Raw genomic sequence first — 17,837 nt, 5'->3', positions numbered from 1 at the left:
TGCAGCTACCACAACACTCAAGAAGCTCGACACAATCCAGGACAAAGTAGTCCACTTGATCGGCAGCCCATCCACCACCTTAAACATCCACTCCCTCCAACACAGTGGCTGCAGTGTGTACTATCTATAGGATTCACCACAGCAACTCGCTAAGGCTTTTTCAACAGCACCTCCCAAACCCGCGACCTCCACCACCTAGAAGGACAAGGGCAGCAGGTGTGTGGGAACACCATCACCTCTAAGTTCCCCTCCAAGTCTCGCACCATCCCGACTTGGTCATTTATCACTATTCCTGCATGGTCGCCGGATCAAAATCCTTACCGCACAGCATTGTGGGTGCACCTTCACCACACGGACTGCAGCAGTTCAAGAAGGCGGCTCACCACCACCTTCTCAAGGGCAATTAGGGATGGGCAATAAATGCCGGTCTTGCCAGCGACGCCCACAACCCAAAAATGAATTTAACAATATTGAACTCTTTCATTTTTGAAAAGTCTTCCCAGCAGCTTGTGAAACTCATGTGTTTTTTAATATGGAAGACAACAATTCCAATTCTGTTGAATACTGGAAAGTAGATAAAGACATAGATATCCACAGAACCATTTCTGAATCCTAATATTGAATCACAACCGTACCATATTGTAAGTGGTTCCATTTCCTCATGAATTGACCTTTCAAATCCTCCATCATCACCCTCCTGAAAAATGAAACCCACCCTTAACCCCTTTGTACTCATAAGCTACTACGCCTTAACCATGTGTCTCCATGACTGTGACTGTACCAATACAGGAAGTACTCATAACAGAAACTTCCTGTGCTGTGGCACATAATCATCTCGTAACAATAACACACGGGTTTTGGAAGTTTCCCACTGTCTTTCCATTTTAAAGAAAACACATCGCTCTGTAGAACTCAAATATGAACTTTTTTTCATAAGCTGTTTCCGTTTTGCTATTAGTATTACAGGTGTGTTTATGTTTCCACTAGCTAAAGTGATATGAGCAAAAACAAATCAGAAATGAATGCCACAAGGCTGCAATATCAGGCTGCATTTCTATTTAGTTCTATTGTGTTAGCAATTGGAACACTGATTCGATCAAAAGTGATAAAAGGCTGGGAGGCAATATGGGGCAACGCAATATGTTGGAGAACTAACCCAGTGTCACAAAGCAGTAGGGTATAAGTTTGATCCTCTGCTGAATTGAATTTCTGATCTTAGCCATATTGTTAAGATAATTGGGAATTCAAATCCTAAGTGACCTTCCACTCCTCCGCAGCTAGTTTGAGAAATCATTTGCAGAGGCCTCTGTGCAGGTTGACTGTAGATTCTCTGTCATCACCTGGTCCTCAACTGCCTGACATCATGTCCTGGATGAGATTGAACAGTCCCCAATTTAATATTGACATGCTGAAACTCTGCAACCAAGGGTTGTAGAAGTTTGGAACTCTCTTCCGCAAACGGCAATTGATACTAACTCAATTGCTAAATTTAAATCTGAGATAGATAGCTTTTTGGCAACCAAAAGGTATTAAGGGATATGGGCCAAAGGCAGGTATATGGAGTTAGATCACAGATCAGCCATGATCTTATCAAATGGCGGAGCAGGCACGAGGGGCTGAATGGCCTACTCCTGTTCCTGTGTTCCTATTCCTTCTCCCTCCCATGCTGTTCATTCAGGTTGAACCCGATTGTGTGTAGTCTTGGAGCACAGCTAAGCTTCAAATCCATCCATCACCAAGATTGTGTATTTCTACTTCTCCAACATTGCCCTTACTTCAGTCCCACTGCTGCTGAACCCCTCATTTGTGCCTTCATCAGTTCCAAGCTCAATTTCTACAATGCTTTCCTCACCAATTTCCTAAACCCCCCACCTACATAAAATACAACTTATCCAAGAATCTGCTGCACACGTCCTATCCCCTATGTAATCTTGCTCCACTATCACCCCTGTCCTCACCCACCTCTATTGGCTCTCTGTCCCCCAACATGTTAAATTCAGACTCCTTGACAAGTTTATAATTACCATCACAGCTTTGCCCCACTACGTTGGTGCAACCTCCTCCGGCCTCATGTGTCTCATCACTTTTCTGACTGAAGTCCTGTGAATTCCCTCCCTCCTTCCACTCTGCCTTCAGCAATAAAGTTCAGCCACCTTGGTGTTATACTCTGAACTCTCTTCCTAAACCCTTCTGCCTTGCCTTTTCTCTCTAACCTTCAATAGCCTCCTCAAAATCTCTCCCTTCAATCACACTTTCAGTCACCTTACCAACTTTATTTTCAGCTCAGAAACACCTTGTTAAGTTAAAGGTACCATATAAATGCAAATTATTGTAAGGGTTTTGTGGTTGAAAGAGCCAAGAAAGAAGGAAATGGAGGGTAAATAATGTTTATATTGAATTTGAGCTGTTAGACCTACTTCTAGAGAAGTGAGAATTTAACTGAAGTCAGGATTCTTCTGCATTTTACAAGATGTTTACAATAACTGTTGTTTCATATCTGTTTATTCGCAGGATCCAATGTATGGAAAAGGAAAACTTGGAGAAATTCAAACACTTATACTTGGAATGTTAGACACATTCAATTATGAGCAGGTGGGTGATAGGGGAAAATGTTCCAATAAGCATCACAACCCCCCACAAAAAAATGTTTATTGCTGACCATGTGGCATGTTTTGTGGGGTTTTCTTAAAGGGAGTAAAGACAGAAGAATTATTTTGCTCATAAAGGTGAGTGGTAGAACTTTTTTTCCCGTTTTATAACGGGGAAAAAAAATACCATCTGAAAACCCATATAGATTATGTCCACTGGCACCTGTTGTCAGTATCCCTACATTACAATGGTGATTAGACTTCAGAAACACTTTATTGGCTGTGAAGTGCTTTGGGAGATCCTGAGGTCATGGAAGGTGCTATATAAATGCAAGTTATTTATTTTCTTGCTTCCATGGACTCTCAGCACATCTATTGATATTTGTTAGTTACAGAATGAGGGTCCATCTACATTGTACCAACAGAGCGTCCTAAGACAGCTATAGGAGTGTGGTATGAACTTGAAACTGTAGAACAATTAGGCTAATCTCTTTAGTGACAAAAATACTTAAGAGCATTTTACAGAATATAATCAATTGTTATCTGAAGAGCATCGTGACTATAATAGATAGCTAGCAGGGATTTACAACCAGCAGGTCATGCCCCACAACTGTGCTGCAATTTCTTGAGGATGTAGTGGAATTGGTTGATGAGGGCAATCCAGTGGATATAATCTAGTTGTGTTTTTAGATGGTATTCAAAAAAGTTCCACATGTAAGGCTTAACAGGATGACTACGATTTATGGAATTAATGGCAGACAAACTAAAATTTGGTGTAGCAATCGAAAGGAAGATGTTGATGATTAAAATAAATGCCCCGGCTAGATATCGGTGGATAGTGAAGTTCCATAGGCATCTGTTGGGAGCTCTCTATTGTTTATGCTATTCATAAATGATATGAAGGAAGTGTTTTTAGTGATATCAAAAAGATTTTGATTTTTTGGATTTTAACCCCTCGGCCGACCCTTTCCTGCCTGTCCGGGGGATGGGGGGGAGATTAAAATCAAGGTCATAGATCCTGCGTTGTCTCTCACATTCAGTTAGCGCCCAATATTTACTGCACAGGCTCCCACATGAAGAATGGCCATTTGGGTGAGGTACCAAAACTGTACCCCAGCATGTGTCATCATCTTCAGGAGCGGATGGACAAGAGGAGAAAATCGGAGTGAATACTGGAGGAGAAAAGGAAGCAAAAAAAAAGTGGAGAAGTTAATGTTAATGAATACACGATCAAAGTTCTGTTAACTTGCAATAACTGCTCAAGTTGTGCTTATGAGACCCATTTCACCATCCGGCACCCCAGCCTTTTCTAATACCCTCCTAATTCAATGCATTAATTTAGTTTGGAGTGAGTGCTTCAGAAAAGTTTCAGAGCAAAACAGACCTTTCGTTAAATCTTTCATTAAAAACTTGGGAACATCAGAGTGAAGTGCTTGATGCCTGAAGTCTGCACCTTCTGAAAAAGTTAATTTCACCTTCTGAAAAAGTTAATTTCACCTTCTGAAAAAGTTAATTTCATTTCTCAATCTGCAGTTGTTTGTATATGTCTAATTGTGGCTGGGTCTGTTTGCTTTCTGTTGACCCACTTGTTCTTCAGTGCCTGTTTGCAAATGTAGATTTCATACTTCGTTATTAATAAGAGAATTTGTAACCCTGGCATTACAATTGCTCGAGTTGTAAATATTTGATAAGATTAAGGGACATCCGCGTTGTACAGAGTATTCAGTAAAGTTTCTATTGGTGTAAAATGAAAGTTGGGGTGGTAAGATTTGAATAAATTACTTTTGTTTTACACCATTGGTGTAAAACAAAAGTAATTTATTCAAATCTTACCACCCCAATTTAAGAAATTATGAAATAAGAGAAGGAGGTTTGAGAAATATACATAAAAGAAATAAAAGCCTACAGTTAAAATACTGAGATCCTGGTCCTGTATTAAATTCACTCAAGTGTGATTGCAGTTTGTAACCCAGTTAGCTCCTATCAACAATCGATCCTTTTGCCTCTGGACAAACACCACCACAATATTCAGCTCTGTGAATGAGCAAAAAGGGCCTTGTTTATGGTTCCTATATCTTGATGTGCCATTGGTGTCACGACTGGTTAGGCACGCTGACAACCTAACATCTGGCTGGTGTAGATAGTATAGTGGTCAACGCACCTAAGGTACTCTCAGATGTTGATGCTGCATTCAAATGATTCAGTTTCTTTTGGAGTTGGAGCTATTTGCAATATCTAATGACAGTTTCCAAATTTCTGTTCCAGACATAGACACAGGTCAACATGGATGGTTAGTGAGCTATCATTCTCTTAAGAGCACAGACTTTTGCATGCATTCCTTCTATTTCCCTTGACTTACTTTGGGTTCTGGAAAAAGGGAGCATAAAACTGACATTGATAACTCTGCCCTCTTAATTCTCCAACATCCTTTTATTAGATGGTCTTTAACTGATTTTGCTTCCTTTAGAAGAAGGATTTGTTATCTCAAATGCTCCTCTATGACATTAGAATGCAACTGCTCTTACTCCTCACCCTAAGTTCCAAATTAGATGGTTACTAATTTCTCATACTAACCCTAACCCTAACCCTAATGCTGTTCCATCTTTTCAATTTCCCTCCTTGTGAATCAGAAGTGGGACTGAAACTTCATTGTGTGGTGGCCAAAGAGTCTTTTTCTGTAATATTAATAGAACTATCTCAGTACATCAACCTAGAGAGCTGTTTCTATTACACAAGATACTTACACTAGACTGCTATTTCCAAACAAAAATTGCTAGAGTAGTTGAATCAATTTTTCACCTCGGGTAGAGAGCCTTATGGTGATATCAAAATGTCATCTCACTCAGTCTATGGCAACATCTTGGGCTAACTTTAAGAACACCATTCCAGATGTGGTGGAGTAGTTAGTCATATTTCTCAAGCATTATTAATTTGTCAGCAAAATAATCTACAATTTGGCACGTCTATGCTGACTCCCAATCTTGCCTCTCAACTGGCAGAAGTACCCTACTCCTCCTGAATGTCATTGACTTAGATTCAATTGGAATGAGGAAAATTGTAAGATTCTCTATCTTGTAGTGTTTTACTCGTTCTTCAAATAAAAGTTTCCTTCATGTACTGGGCGTTTTACTATTGAACCCATTTTCTCTTAATGAATTATTTGCATCTAGTTAAATATCACAGATAATATATCTGTCCAATTCCATTGATAAAAATCAGCTCAATGGAGGCAGCTTGGAGTAGAAGGAAAGCAATGTGGGTGAAATTTTAGTATCAAGGTATCGTCGACTTCAAAACGCACGAATACTAAAGCACACGGCAGAATTGAAATTGCCCAGCATGTTGGCTACTGTTGAAGAAATTGTCATGGGGTGTTTCTGTTTTACAACCCAGATATTCCTGATGAAAAAGTTCCAATAAGTCCTGAACTTTCAGCAGGACTCCTTATCCTTGTTATTTTCTCTGAAGAATGCTGAGCCATTAATAATGCTTCATATAAAATTCTGAAGTGCGTCCCGAATGGGGCACTTAGTTTTTTGACTTGTCTCCTTACATTTTATCATCTGCTTCTTTCTGTGGTATCAGACAGCCGAGCAGTGTTAGAATTTGCTTCAGTCATGCTTTTTCTGTCATGTAGATTGAATGCTCTGTTTAGGTGTGTTAATTTGTAGAAAATAAGGGGGGTACTTTTAACCCCCCCACGACGGGTGGGAGATGGTCGGGGGCGGGCGGTGGGGGGGGGGGGGGAGTTTAAATCGGTAAATATGCGAAACCCGACCACAACCCTCCGCGATCGCACCCCTACTTCTGGTTTAACCTTGGCAGGTTTGAGGGCATTCGAGCAACCCATTCTAGAGATGTGGGTCCGTGATTATAAGAACATAAGAACATAAGAACATAAGAAATTGGAGCAGGAGTAGGCCAATCGGCCCCTCGAGCCTGCTCCGCCATTCAATAAGATCATGGCTGATCTGATCCCAACCACAAATCTAAAGAACACAAGAAGTCGGAGCAGGACCCGGCCACATAGCCCCTGGGCCCTCTCCGCCACCCACAGGGCATTGACCGATCCGAACTCAGCTTCATGTCCAATTTCCTGCCCGCTCCCCATAACCCCTAATTCCCTTTACTTCTAGGAAACTGTCTATTTCTGTTTTAAATTTATCTAATGATGTAGCTTCCACAGCTTCCTGGGGCAGCAAATTCCACAGACCTACCACCCTCTGAGTGAAGAAGTTTCTCCTCATCTCAGTTTTGAAAGAGCAGCCCCTTATTCTAAGATTATGCCCCCTAGTTCTAGTTTCACCCATCTTTGGGAACATCCTTACTGCATCCACCCGATCAAGACCCCTCACAATCTTATATGTTTCAATAAGATCGCCTCTCATTCTTCTGAACTCCAATGAGTAGAGTCCCAATCTACTCAACCTCTCCTCATATGTCCGCCCCCTCATCCCCGGGATTAACCGCGTGAACCTTCTTTGTACTGCCTCGAGAGCAAGTATGTCTTTTCTTAAGTATGGAGACCAAAACTGTATGCAGTATTCCAGGTGCGGTCTCACCAATACCTTATATAACTGCAGCAATACCTCCTTGTTTTTATATTCTATCCCCCTAGCAATAAAAGCCAACATTCCGTTGGCTTTCTTGATCACCTGCTGCACCTGCATACCAACTTTTTGATTTTCTTGCACTAGGACCCCCAGATCCCTTTGTACTGCAGTACTTTCCAGTCTCTCGCCATTAAGAAAATAACTTGCTCTCTGATTTTTCCTGCCAAAGTGCATAACCTCACATTTTCCAATATTATATTGCATCTGCCAAATCTCCGCCCACTCACTCAGCCTGTCTATATCCCCTTGCAGGTTTTTTATGTCCTCCTCACTCTCTACTTTCCCTCCCATCTTTGTATCATCTGCAAATTTTGATATGTTGCACTCGGTCCCCTCCTCCAAATCGTTAATATAGATTGTAAAGAGTTGGGGACCCAGCACCGACCCCTGTGGAACACCACTGGTTACTGGTTGCCAGTCCGAAAATGAACCATTTATCCCAACTCTCTGCTTCCTGTTTGATAACCAATCCTCTACCCATGCCAGAATATTACCCCCAATCCCGTGATTTTTTATCTTAAGTAATAATCTTTTATGTGGCACCTTGTCGAATGCCTTCTGGAAGTCTAAATACACTACGTCCACTGGTTCCCCTTTATCCACCCTATACGTTATATCCTCGAAGAACTCAAGCAAATTTGTCAGACATGACTTCCCCTTCATAAAGCCATGCTGACTTTGTCCTATTAAATTATGCTTATCTAAATGTTCCGTTACTGTCTCCTTAATAATAGACTCCAAAATTTTACCCACCACAGATGTTAAGCTAACTGGCCTATAATTTCCAGCCTTCTGCCTACTACCCTTTTTAAATAACGGTGTTACATTAGCAGTTTTCCAATCTGCCGGGACCTCTCCTGAGTCCAGGGAATTTTGGAAAACTATCACCAAAGCATCCACAATCCCTACTGCCACTTCCCTCAAGACCCTAGGATGGAAGCCATCAGGTCCAGGGGATTTATCCGCCTTGAGTCCCATTATTTTACTGAGTACCATCTCTTGAGTGATTTTAATCGTATTTAGCTCCTCCCCCCCGAGAGTCCCCTGTTTGTCCAGTGTTGGGATATTCTTAGTGTCCTCTACTGTAAAGACTGAAACAAAATATTTGTTCAGCATTTTTGCCATCTCCATGTTTCCCACCATTAATTTCCCGGTCTCATCCTCTAAGGGACCTATGTTTGCCTTAGCCACCCTTTTTCTTTTTATATAACTATAGAAACTCTTGCTATCTGTTTTTATATTTTTTGCTAATTTCTTTTCATAATCTAACTTCCCTTTCTTAATCAATCCTTTAGTTACTTTTTGCTGTCTTTTGAAGAATTCCCAATCATCTATCCTCCCACTAAGTTTGGCTACCTTATATGTCCTTGTTTTTAGTCGGATACTATCCTTAATTTCTTTACTTAGCCACGGGTGGCTGTCATTTCTTTTACACCCTTTTTTCCTCAGTGGAATATATTTATTTTGAAAGTTGTAAAATAACTCCCTAAATGAACACCACTGCTCATGTACCGTCTTACCCTTTAATCTATTTTCCCAGTCCACTTTAATCAATTCCGCTCTCATACCATCATAGTCTCCTTTATTCAAGCTCAGTACGCTTGTTTGAGAATCAACCTTCTCACCCTCTAATTGGATATGGAATTCAACCATGTTGTGGTCGCTCGTTCCAAGGGGATCCTTAACTAGGACATTATTAATTAATCCTGACTCATTACACAGGACCAGGTCCAAGGTTGCCTGCCCCCTTGTAGGATCAGTTACATACTGCTCAAGAAATCCATCCCTGATGCACTCAATGAACTCGTCCTCAAGGCTGCTCTGCCCAATTTGATTTGTCCAGTTAATATGATAATTAAAATCCCCCATAATTATGGCTGTTCCCTTATTACATGCCCCGACTATCTCCTGATTAATACTTCTTCCAGCAGAGTTGCAACTATTAGGAGGCCTATATACTACGCCCACTAATGTTTTTTTTCCCTTATTATTCCTCATCTCCACCCAAACTGTTTCATTATCTTGATGCTTTGTCCCAATATCATTTCTCAGTATTACAGTGATTCCTTCCTTTATTAACATAGCCACCCCACCTCCCCTTCCTTCCTGCCTGTCCTTCCTGATTGTTAAATACCCTGGCATATTTAATTCCCAGTCGTTGTCACCCTGCAGCCATGTTTCTGTAATGGCCACAAGATCATACCCATACGTAGTTATTTGTGCCGTTAACTCGTCCATTTTATTACGAATGCTACGTGCATTCAGATAAAGAACTTTCAAATCTGTTTTGTGACGCTTAGTTCCTGCTTTCTCCTTTTTTAACACTTTACCTATTACTCCATACCTTCTGTCCCTTCCTGTTACGCTTTCCTCTCTCTCCCTGCTCAGGTTCCCAACCCCCTGCCACTTTAGTTTAAACCCTCCCCAACAGCACTAGCAAACACTCCTCCTAGGACAGCGGTCCCGGCCCTGCCCAGGTGCAGACCGTCCGGTTTGTACTGGTCCCACCTCCCCCAGAACCGTTTCCAGTGTCCCAGGAATTTGAATCCCTCCCCCTTGCACCATTCCTCTAGCCACGTATTCATTTGAAATATCCTCCTATTTCTACTCTGACTAGCACGTGGCACTGGCAGCAATCCTGAGATTACTACCTTTGAGGTCCTATTTTTTAATTTACCTCCTAACTCCCTATATTCTGCTTTTAGGACCTCATCCCCTTTTTTACCTATATCGTTGGTGCCTATGTGCACCACGACAGCTGGCTGTTCGCCCTCCCCCTCCAAAATGTTCTGTAGCCGCTCCGAGACATCCTTGATCCTTGCACCAGGGAGGCAACACACCATCCTGGAGTCTCGGTTGCGGCCGCAGAAACGCCTGTCTATTCCCCTTACAATTGAGTCCCCTATCACTATAGCTCTGCCACTCTTTTTCCTCCCAGCCTGTGCAGCAGAGCTACCCGTGGTGCCAGGAAGTTGGCTGCTGCTGCCTTCCCCTGATAAGTCATCCCCCCCAACAGCATCCAAAGTGGCATATCTGTTTGAGAGGGGGATGGACACAGGGGACCCCTGCACTACCTGCCTGCATCTCTTACTCTTCCTGTTGGTCACCCATTCACTTCCTGCCTGTATACCCTTTACCTGCGGTGTGACCAACTCGCTAAACGTGCTATCCACGAGTTTCTCTGCATCGCGGATGCTCCACAGTGAGTCCACCCGCAGCTCCAGCTCCGAGATACGATCGGTCAGTAGCTGCAGGTGGACACACTTCCCGCACACATGGTCGGCAGGGACACTGGTAGTGTCCATGACTTCCCACATCTTGCAGGAGGAGCATATCACGGGTGCGAGGTCTGCTGCCATGACTTGCCTTAGCTGAGTTACCCCTTTTAAATTACGTTGAAATTAGAAAATGTTAACTATACTAGGGACCTAGGTTCACTAAAAAAAAACACTACCTGCTATAAAACCTGCAGATCTTCCCTTTCTTATTACTTTACTTACAGTAAAATGGTAGAAATACTCACCTGAACCTACTCACCAATCAGCTGCCTCCCCTGTGCCGCGTCACTTTCTGACTGGTGACGTCACCCTGAACTCTGCCGCTGGTCTCAGAGTCTCGCTCTCAGAGTAAGCTCTGGTCTCGCTCTCTCCCGCCGCTCACCGCTCTCAGGTCCACTACCGCTCTGCAGGTACTTTCCGTTCCTCAGATTTTGGGAGCCATTTGAATTTAACGGCTGCGGACCAGGTTCCCAGGGCTCAGGAAATCCGGTAACTAAAGGGAGGTGTGAGATGCCGGATCCAGCAGGTCAGTGCTTTTCCAGCACTGCATGTGGCCCAGGAGGAGCAGGTGTGCTTCCCCCCGGCCCCCCAAACAAATCTTCTGCCGCGATTTGCCGCCTTCCCTGTGATCTACTTCCCTCCACGTGATCTTCCAACCCCCCCCCCCACCACGATCTGCTTCTCTCCCCTCGATCTTCTGACCCCCACCCAGCTGCAGCCTTGAACCGTAGACTTTCCCGCTCGACAGCCGGTAAGCCTCTCAATCTGGCCGGATGCCGGGTGGCAAATGGTTTAAAAAAATGATAATGAGGTCCTGCCGTTGAATTCGGCAGGACCTCCACACTGCTGGCATTTCAGGGTTTTCCGGCTGCATGGCTCTCCCTGGCTCCCTCCCCGCCTCCCCATAAATATCAGGGCCAAGGTCTTTTCAAACCGCAATTACAAAACACTTTTCTACATCAAAGTCACTTTCCAGAAGGATCCAGAACCACGACTGAGCAGGATCAACTGTCCTTATGTAGATTGATTATATAAGCAATTCAAGAATAGTATGATAATAAATGGAAAGAGAAGAAAATGCATGGCCATGTAGTAAAGTTTGTATCTATGAGACAAACAGCAAGGAGTATAGTTTAACCTTCACCAAAAAGATATATTCATAGTCCTCACAAAGCCAGTTTATTGATGGTCAACAGCATCTGCATTTTAATTTCTAGGGTTCCTGTTGTTTGTTCAGGACTGCTGCATGGTATGAATAGAATGGTTGACTTAAGAGCTGTGTGGTAAATAGTGGAAACACAAGGGATTGTATTTTGTAGAAAATAAAGTGCAACTGCTGCAAACCCAGTAGATGCAGGAAGACAAAGTTATCTTCTGTAAGTTACGGGTCCCAAGTGTGTTTTCCACTTTCCCAGTTTTTTGTCCTCTTCTCCTTAAGGAGTTAATAAATGCTCGAGTACACTTCTGTCGGAGGTCGTCCCTCTATTCCTATTGACCATTGTTCATGTGTGAGCCTAAGAAGGTGAGTGCTGAGCTACTCAATCGTGCAGGCCATCACAGCAGAGCCCAATTCTTTTCTTGTCTAGAATCCACATGCATATGCTTTCAACAGAAATTGTTGGATATCAAGGAGGACTGAGTAGCAGGGCTGATTTCTTAGTTTTATTCAGAGCCAGGTAGTGTGATGAGTTTAATCACAACAAATTAATTTTTAAAGTTTTGAAACAAAATATTATGATTAAAAACCATAGGAGCACTATGTGGCATAAACACCTTGAAAAGGGAATCTTCCTCCTTAGCTAAGTAGGTATTTGTAATCTGTAGTTCATACCATAATGATTCCAGATTCAGTGCTGTCATTGCTGAGTTTCATAATGCCATTATGGTATTAATTCTGAGGTGAGGGGCCCAAGCTAAGGAAGGGGAAAATTGATCAGTTTCCTGCTGCCAATTGATAAAGAGCGATTGCTGCTGGATATATGCATGGTTGGATGCCTGTAAGCAACATAATTACACTTGGTTGTGATGACCTAAAGGGTCAAATAGTTAACTGAATCTCTTGTCCAGGTAATGAATTCCCAGTTAGATGAGATACCATAGAGCCATTGCCAAGTGTGGAACTGTACTTCAGCATGAGCCACTACTTTCAGGAGAGAATGGATAAGGAATGGAAATTAGAAGAGAAAGAAAATCACAGCTTTAAGAGGTACAGTAGGGTTGGTCGGTTGGAAGGGGTAACTTAGTATGTAGAGAATCATTTAATTCACTGAATGTGAATTTTGTATTAAGTTTGGTAATCTGTTTTCTTTTCATTCATTACTACACCCTCAATAGGAAGCCATGCCCAAAGAGAGCACAGGTTGGAAATGGCCCTGATTCTCCGAACCATGCAGCTCACAGCAGGGAACAGGAGATCTTGGGATTATTTTAAGTATAATTGATTTATCTGGTAGTGCTTACACAGCTTGATGCATCTGAAGACTTCTTCCAACCTTGCTAATTGTAAATCAGTCTTAGTAATCCAGTCAAATCAAGAGTAAAGTTCAATAAGTATGTAAGGACTGCTTCATGTCTCAAGATTTCAGATCACTTCAACAGGAATCTTTTAACACAAGGTCCACAAGATAACCATCTACTGGCTTTTGTCTTGCAAAGAGTTGTGTCTCTAGTAAACTATAGTAATAGACAACTTGCCCCTTGAGCCTATTTCTTTTTTTGGTAATAGGTTGATCTGGATTGTTGAAAGAAATAAGTAGTTGTCTAGAATTTCTGTTGTTTTTGGCATGGCCTACAAATCGAGACCTAGGTCCTTCATGACCGACACAGTGGACCTGTGATTCCAATATGAGAGAAAGCTGATCTTCATTCAATTTGCTCTTCACATTATCATTTTTCAATTAATGTCTATTTGACCTTCCCAATTCCAAAGCATAATATGTGTTCTCAATTTGTGATTATTTGATCACCACAATAAGTCTTGGAAATCAATAAATAACACACACCATCATTTTCTCACACTCATTTGTGGAGAAATGTTGACTCTGTGATGAGCCCAACCCTGGAACTCTACATATAACCTTGAGATGCCCGTGATTGCACAAGATATCACACAGATGTTTAAGGGGTTATGACTTTAGTATAGTCCTGGTCTCACATTTTTCAAAACTGAAAGAAAACCATATTATACATACATGCAGTAAGTATGGATTATCCAGTTGTTCGATGGGCTTACATATAAAACATACATTACATCCATTAAACTAAGCAACTCTCTATTTGTGTAATTTGGATGAATGTAGACAGAAGACCCTTTTGAAAAAGGATTGTACCTTCCAGCTATGGTTTAAAGTCAAAGCTATTATTAATGTATAGTAGTTATTGTTCTGGGAATCTTAGCATCCTCCCACTGAAAGGCATTAAAAGTCAAATATAATTGATATAACTGGAATGATATATCCTTATTATGTTTTAGTCAATAATTCTCCAGCAGAGCCAGCAATAAACTGACAGTCATGATTAAGCACAGTTGTCAGAAGCAATCTGACACCCTTAGACAGTGAGGACTATGTGCTTTAAAACAAAGAGTGTAATTATATTAAAGTAAATATTATTTACACAATATACGTTCAGGGTAGTATATATATAGTGGAATGTGTTCCAGGGACAAAATGCGCAAGAGGCACTGCAGAGCAAAGGCACAGATAAATAGACTGTGAAGCTGTTTTTAAATGGAAAGCAGGATGACGTGATTAAAAAAACGGCCTTGTCATCCCTTGGGAGGGGCTAGGATGCACACGAGATTAGGCAGCAGTCAGGTTGGGATCACTCAGGGTCTGGGTAGGCAAAGGGTGGGCAAGTAAGCACTAAGGATGGGAGAGTGAGTAGGTGGGACAGGAAGTATCTGGGATGGGCAGATCAGCAAGGAGGCACTCGTGAGGCGAGCTGAGAAACAATTGGTGCAGGCCAGTGAGCAGACTGGTTAGAAATCACTTGGGCCAGGCACTTGCTAAGCGAGCTAGTGTACCAGTAAGCAATCGGGCCAGACAAGTGAGAAGGCCAGCGAAGAAGCACTCTGGGTAGAAGGGCAGGGAGACCAAGAATTATTTGGACTAAGAAGCATTTGAGCTGAACGAGCAGGTAAGTAAGCAGGTAGGCTGAGAAGCGTTTAGTGTTTGCAGGTCAGCATAGCTGGCCCAACCTTTCCAGAGTCCTTTGCCTGACCCACTAAAGACATGGCCAAATCTTTGAAGCATCCCCAATCCACCCCAGCTCACCTATCCCAAGTAATTCCAGCCTGAAACTTTCCCCACTTGCCTTTTATTTTTCCTTCACTGTTGTTGTGTTTAGCTTTTCTAGTGTACTTGTCAGCCGTACTATTGTAAGTGCAGTAAGAGAGCTGAACATAGCAGCAGGTGAGGGGAATTCCAGAGGTGAAGGACTCAGGCAGGAGCATCTTAGATGTAATCAAGAAGCGACTGTGGGTGATCGTGGGGAAAACAATTCTGGATAGATCGGCTCGGTGAGATTGCAAAAGACTATGGTCAGGTCAGCAAGACTCAGGCTGTTGAATGGAGTATGAGGCGTGGTTCGGGCTGGGCTGTTAAAGGTATCATGGTGTCAGGTTGTTGGAATTTCAACAGATGCAGTGGGTGGAGCCAAGTTGAAATGGGGAGGGGCTTGATTGCATCAATCTGGAGGAACCAAAACATTTGCAGGGAAAATGGACAACAAAGCCCCACTCAGTCCTTCAAGCTCCAACCAAGCATTCCAAATTGAGCCTCAGGCTCCCAACAGAGGAGTAAGCTTCTAAAGCATTTTCTAGCAATTTACAATACTGTAAGCTATAATAAGAATAGGCATTTTATTCTGAATTGTTTAATTTTTTATACGTTTCTTTTGTTATCTATTTTAATACAATAAAAATCTTACATCTGCAAGCGCTTCCTGTTAACTTTTTCCATTATAAATGACTATGTCCATGTTTATAACAGAAACTGCCTATGTAAACTTGTCATGCAGTAATTAAACTTGCCTCCAGTGGAAGTGCTGCAGCAAGAGAATATAATTACCGCATGACAAGTTTACATAAGCAGTTTCCATTATAAATGTGGGCAGAGGAATTTATTGTGGAACTATAGGAAAATAAAGACAGAATATATGACTTTAAAATGGGGACTGAATTTCGTCTATACATCCTGCTTCAGTTATCTCCTGGCCTCTATCCCATGTCACCTGAAGACTACACTGGGTCTTGATTCCACACATACAATGCCCCAGTAGATCGACGGATAAGTTATATTTTTACTGGGAAATGCTCAGGGTGTTAAAAATTTCAAAATGGTGGCTCAAACCAACATCGCAAAAGTATTTTAGCCTTTAAGATGGTAACTTCCCACTACTTGCCAGGTTGGGAATGGTAGCTTTAAAAAGAAAGAGCTATTTGATTACAACTCTGCGTAAGAATAAGCAACATTTTGATTTTTTTTTTATTGGTTTCTGGTTTTTTTTAGGATTTTTGATGTCTCTTTCCCACAGAGAGGATTTTGGAATGAGTTATGTTTTGTTTTAAATCAAATCAATTTGTACATATTTAAAAAGCCACAGGCTGCAGCCACTGATACAGAAGGGTTTTGAGGTGTTAATGAGCCAGGCAGTGAAGAGATTTTCACAATGGCTGGAGACATTAAACAATTGGAACTCACCTTAAATGGTCCAACAAAGACTTCTTCTGCTATGATGAGAATTATTATATTCATCTAAGACCAACATGAGGGGCTCGATATTGCCAGGGCTTCGGGTTCGCAGCGGGGGGGGGGCTGTCGCGCCCGGCGAAATCAGTCTGCCCCGCGCGCGATCGCAGCCTAATTGGATCCACTTACCTGGTCTTCCGGGTCCCCCACTGTTGATCTGCGCGTCGGGCGGACTGCGCATGCGCAGTAAGGTCTGTCAGCTGGAGGAGCTCTATTTAAAGGGGCAGTCCTCCACTGACAGATGCTGCAACAAATAGGAAAAAATACAGCATGGAGCAGCCCAGGGTGAAGGCTGCTCCCAGTTTAATTATGCCTCACTCCAGGTATCATTAGATGGGGTGAGGAGTAGGGGGAGAACAGAGATCTTCCCCCCCGGCGGGCGGGAGGAAGCGGCCTGCCTCTGCCACCAGGAAGGCCTGACTCGAGGTGGCAGAGGAGGTCACCTGCACCACCAACATATCACCCACCTGCATACAGTGCAGGAGGCGCTGCATTGACCTAAGTAGGTCAGCCAAAGTGAGTACACTTACTCATTCCCCTACACTCCGTCTGCCACATCACCGCCCCCACCCCACATCTCCTTCTGCACTGCCAATACTACTCTGTCACATCAACCCTCACACCCACTCAAACCTCATCCTCATCTTATCTGCACTTACGCACCTCGCCAGTACTCATCCCGCCACTACCACTCAACCCAATCCTCATACAATCTCATGGCTCTATCTCATACTCACCCTCTGATGCATCTCTTTCACGGTCAGCCTCACTCAACCTGCCACTACCTGTGCTGCAGCCACAGGCGATGTCCCCGGTTGCACCCTGGAAGGATGCGGAGGAGAAGTTGTTGAGGGCAGCTGGGAGCAGCTCGGCATGAAGGAGGCTGCAGATGTCCACAACTACATGTCGAGTGACTCTGAGTCTCTGTGTGCACTGCTGCTCAGAGAGGTCCAGGAAGCTGAGCCTTGGTCTGTGGACCCTGTGGCGAGGGTAGTGCCCCCTGCGACGCATCTCTCTCTCTGCGGTAGCCCTCCCTCCTGCTGTGCAGGTGGATGTGTCACAGCACTGTGTTGTGGAGCTCCTCGTGTCAGAGGTGGATGGCTTGGCCGATGAGGCTGATGATGTTGTTCGCCCTCCGAGGAGGTCATAACTGCAGCTACGGCGGCCCCCATCCGGAAGATGTACATCTGAGGGGGTCCGCAAGGTAGGTACATGTCTCTGGACCCCAGGGTAAGTGTGCAAGTTGGTGCATTTGATTGTCAGGAGGAGGGTGGTGGAGGCCAAACTGTGTCCCAAGTGACAGAGTGGCCTCCTGCAATGAGTGAGGGTCTCCCCCCCCCCCCCCCCCCCCCACCCCACCTGTCAAATGGACCTTTACAGCTGCCACAGGCTGATAGCTGCAACACGTCCATTTCAACTGGGAGTGTTTCCCCCAATACGGGAAACAGTCCCAGTTGTTTCTAAAATCCCACCCCTCCTGACATATTCCCTTAATCAGGTCTGCTAATGACCTGAAATAGCAATGTAAATAGTCTTAAGTGGCACCCCGCCGGCTTTAATTGCCTGCGGGAGTCCCACATGCGGGGGCTGCGCGCGCACGTCGGCGCG

The 17,837-nt window shown here is 43.4% G+C and overlaps 1 protein-coding gene across 2 annotated transcripts in view; it reads left to right on the top strand.

The window, feature by feature from the left end:
- vps8 (VPS8 subunit of CORVET complex) overlaps positions 1–17,837 on the top strand; it is a 624,186-nt gene that overhangs the window by 355,504 nt on the left and 250,845 nt on the right. For both annotated transcript variants that reach the window (XM_067987929.1, XM_067987930.1), the window contains exon 41: positions 2,512–2,592. In XM_067987929.1, coding sequence (XP_067844030.1) covers positions 2,512–2,592 — 81 coding nt within the window. The remainder of the gene's footprint in view (positions 1–2,511; positions 2,593–17,837) is intronic.

This window comes from Heptranchias perlo, chromosome 7 (assembly GCF_035084215.1).
Source record: "Heptranchias perlo isolate sHepPer1 chromosome 7, sHepPer1.hap1, whole genome shotgun sequence".
NCBI classification, from domain to species: Eukaryota; Metazoa; Chordata; class Chondrichthyes; order Hexanchiformes; family Hexanchidae; genus Heptranchias; species Heptranchias perlo.
This window is presented reverse-complemented; position numbering and strand designations above follow the sequence as displayed.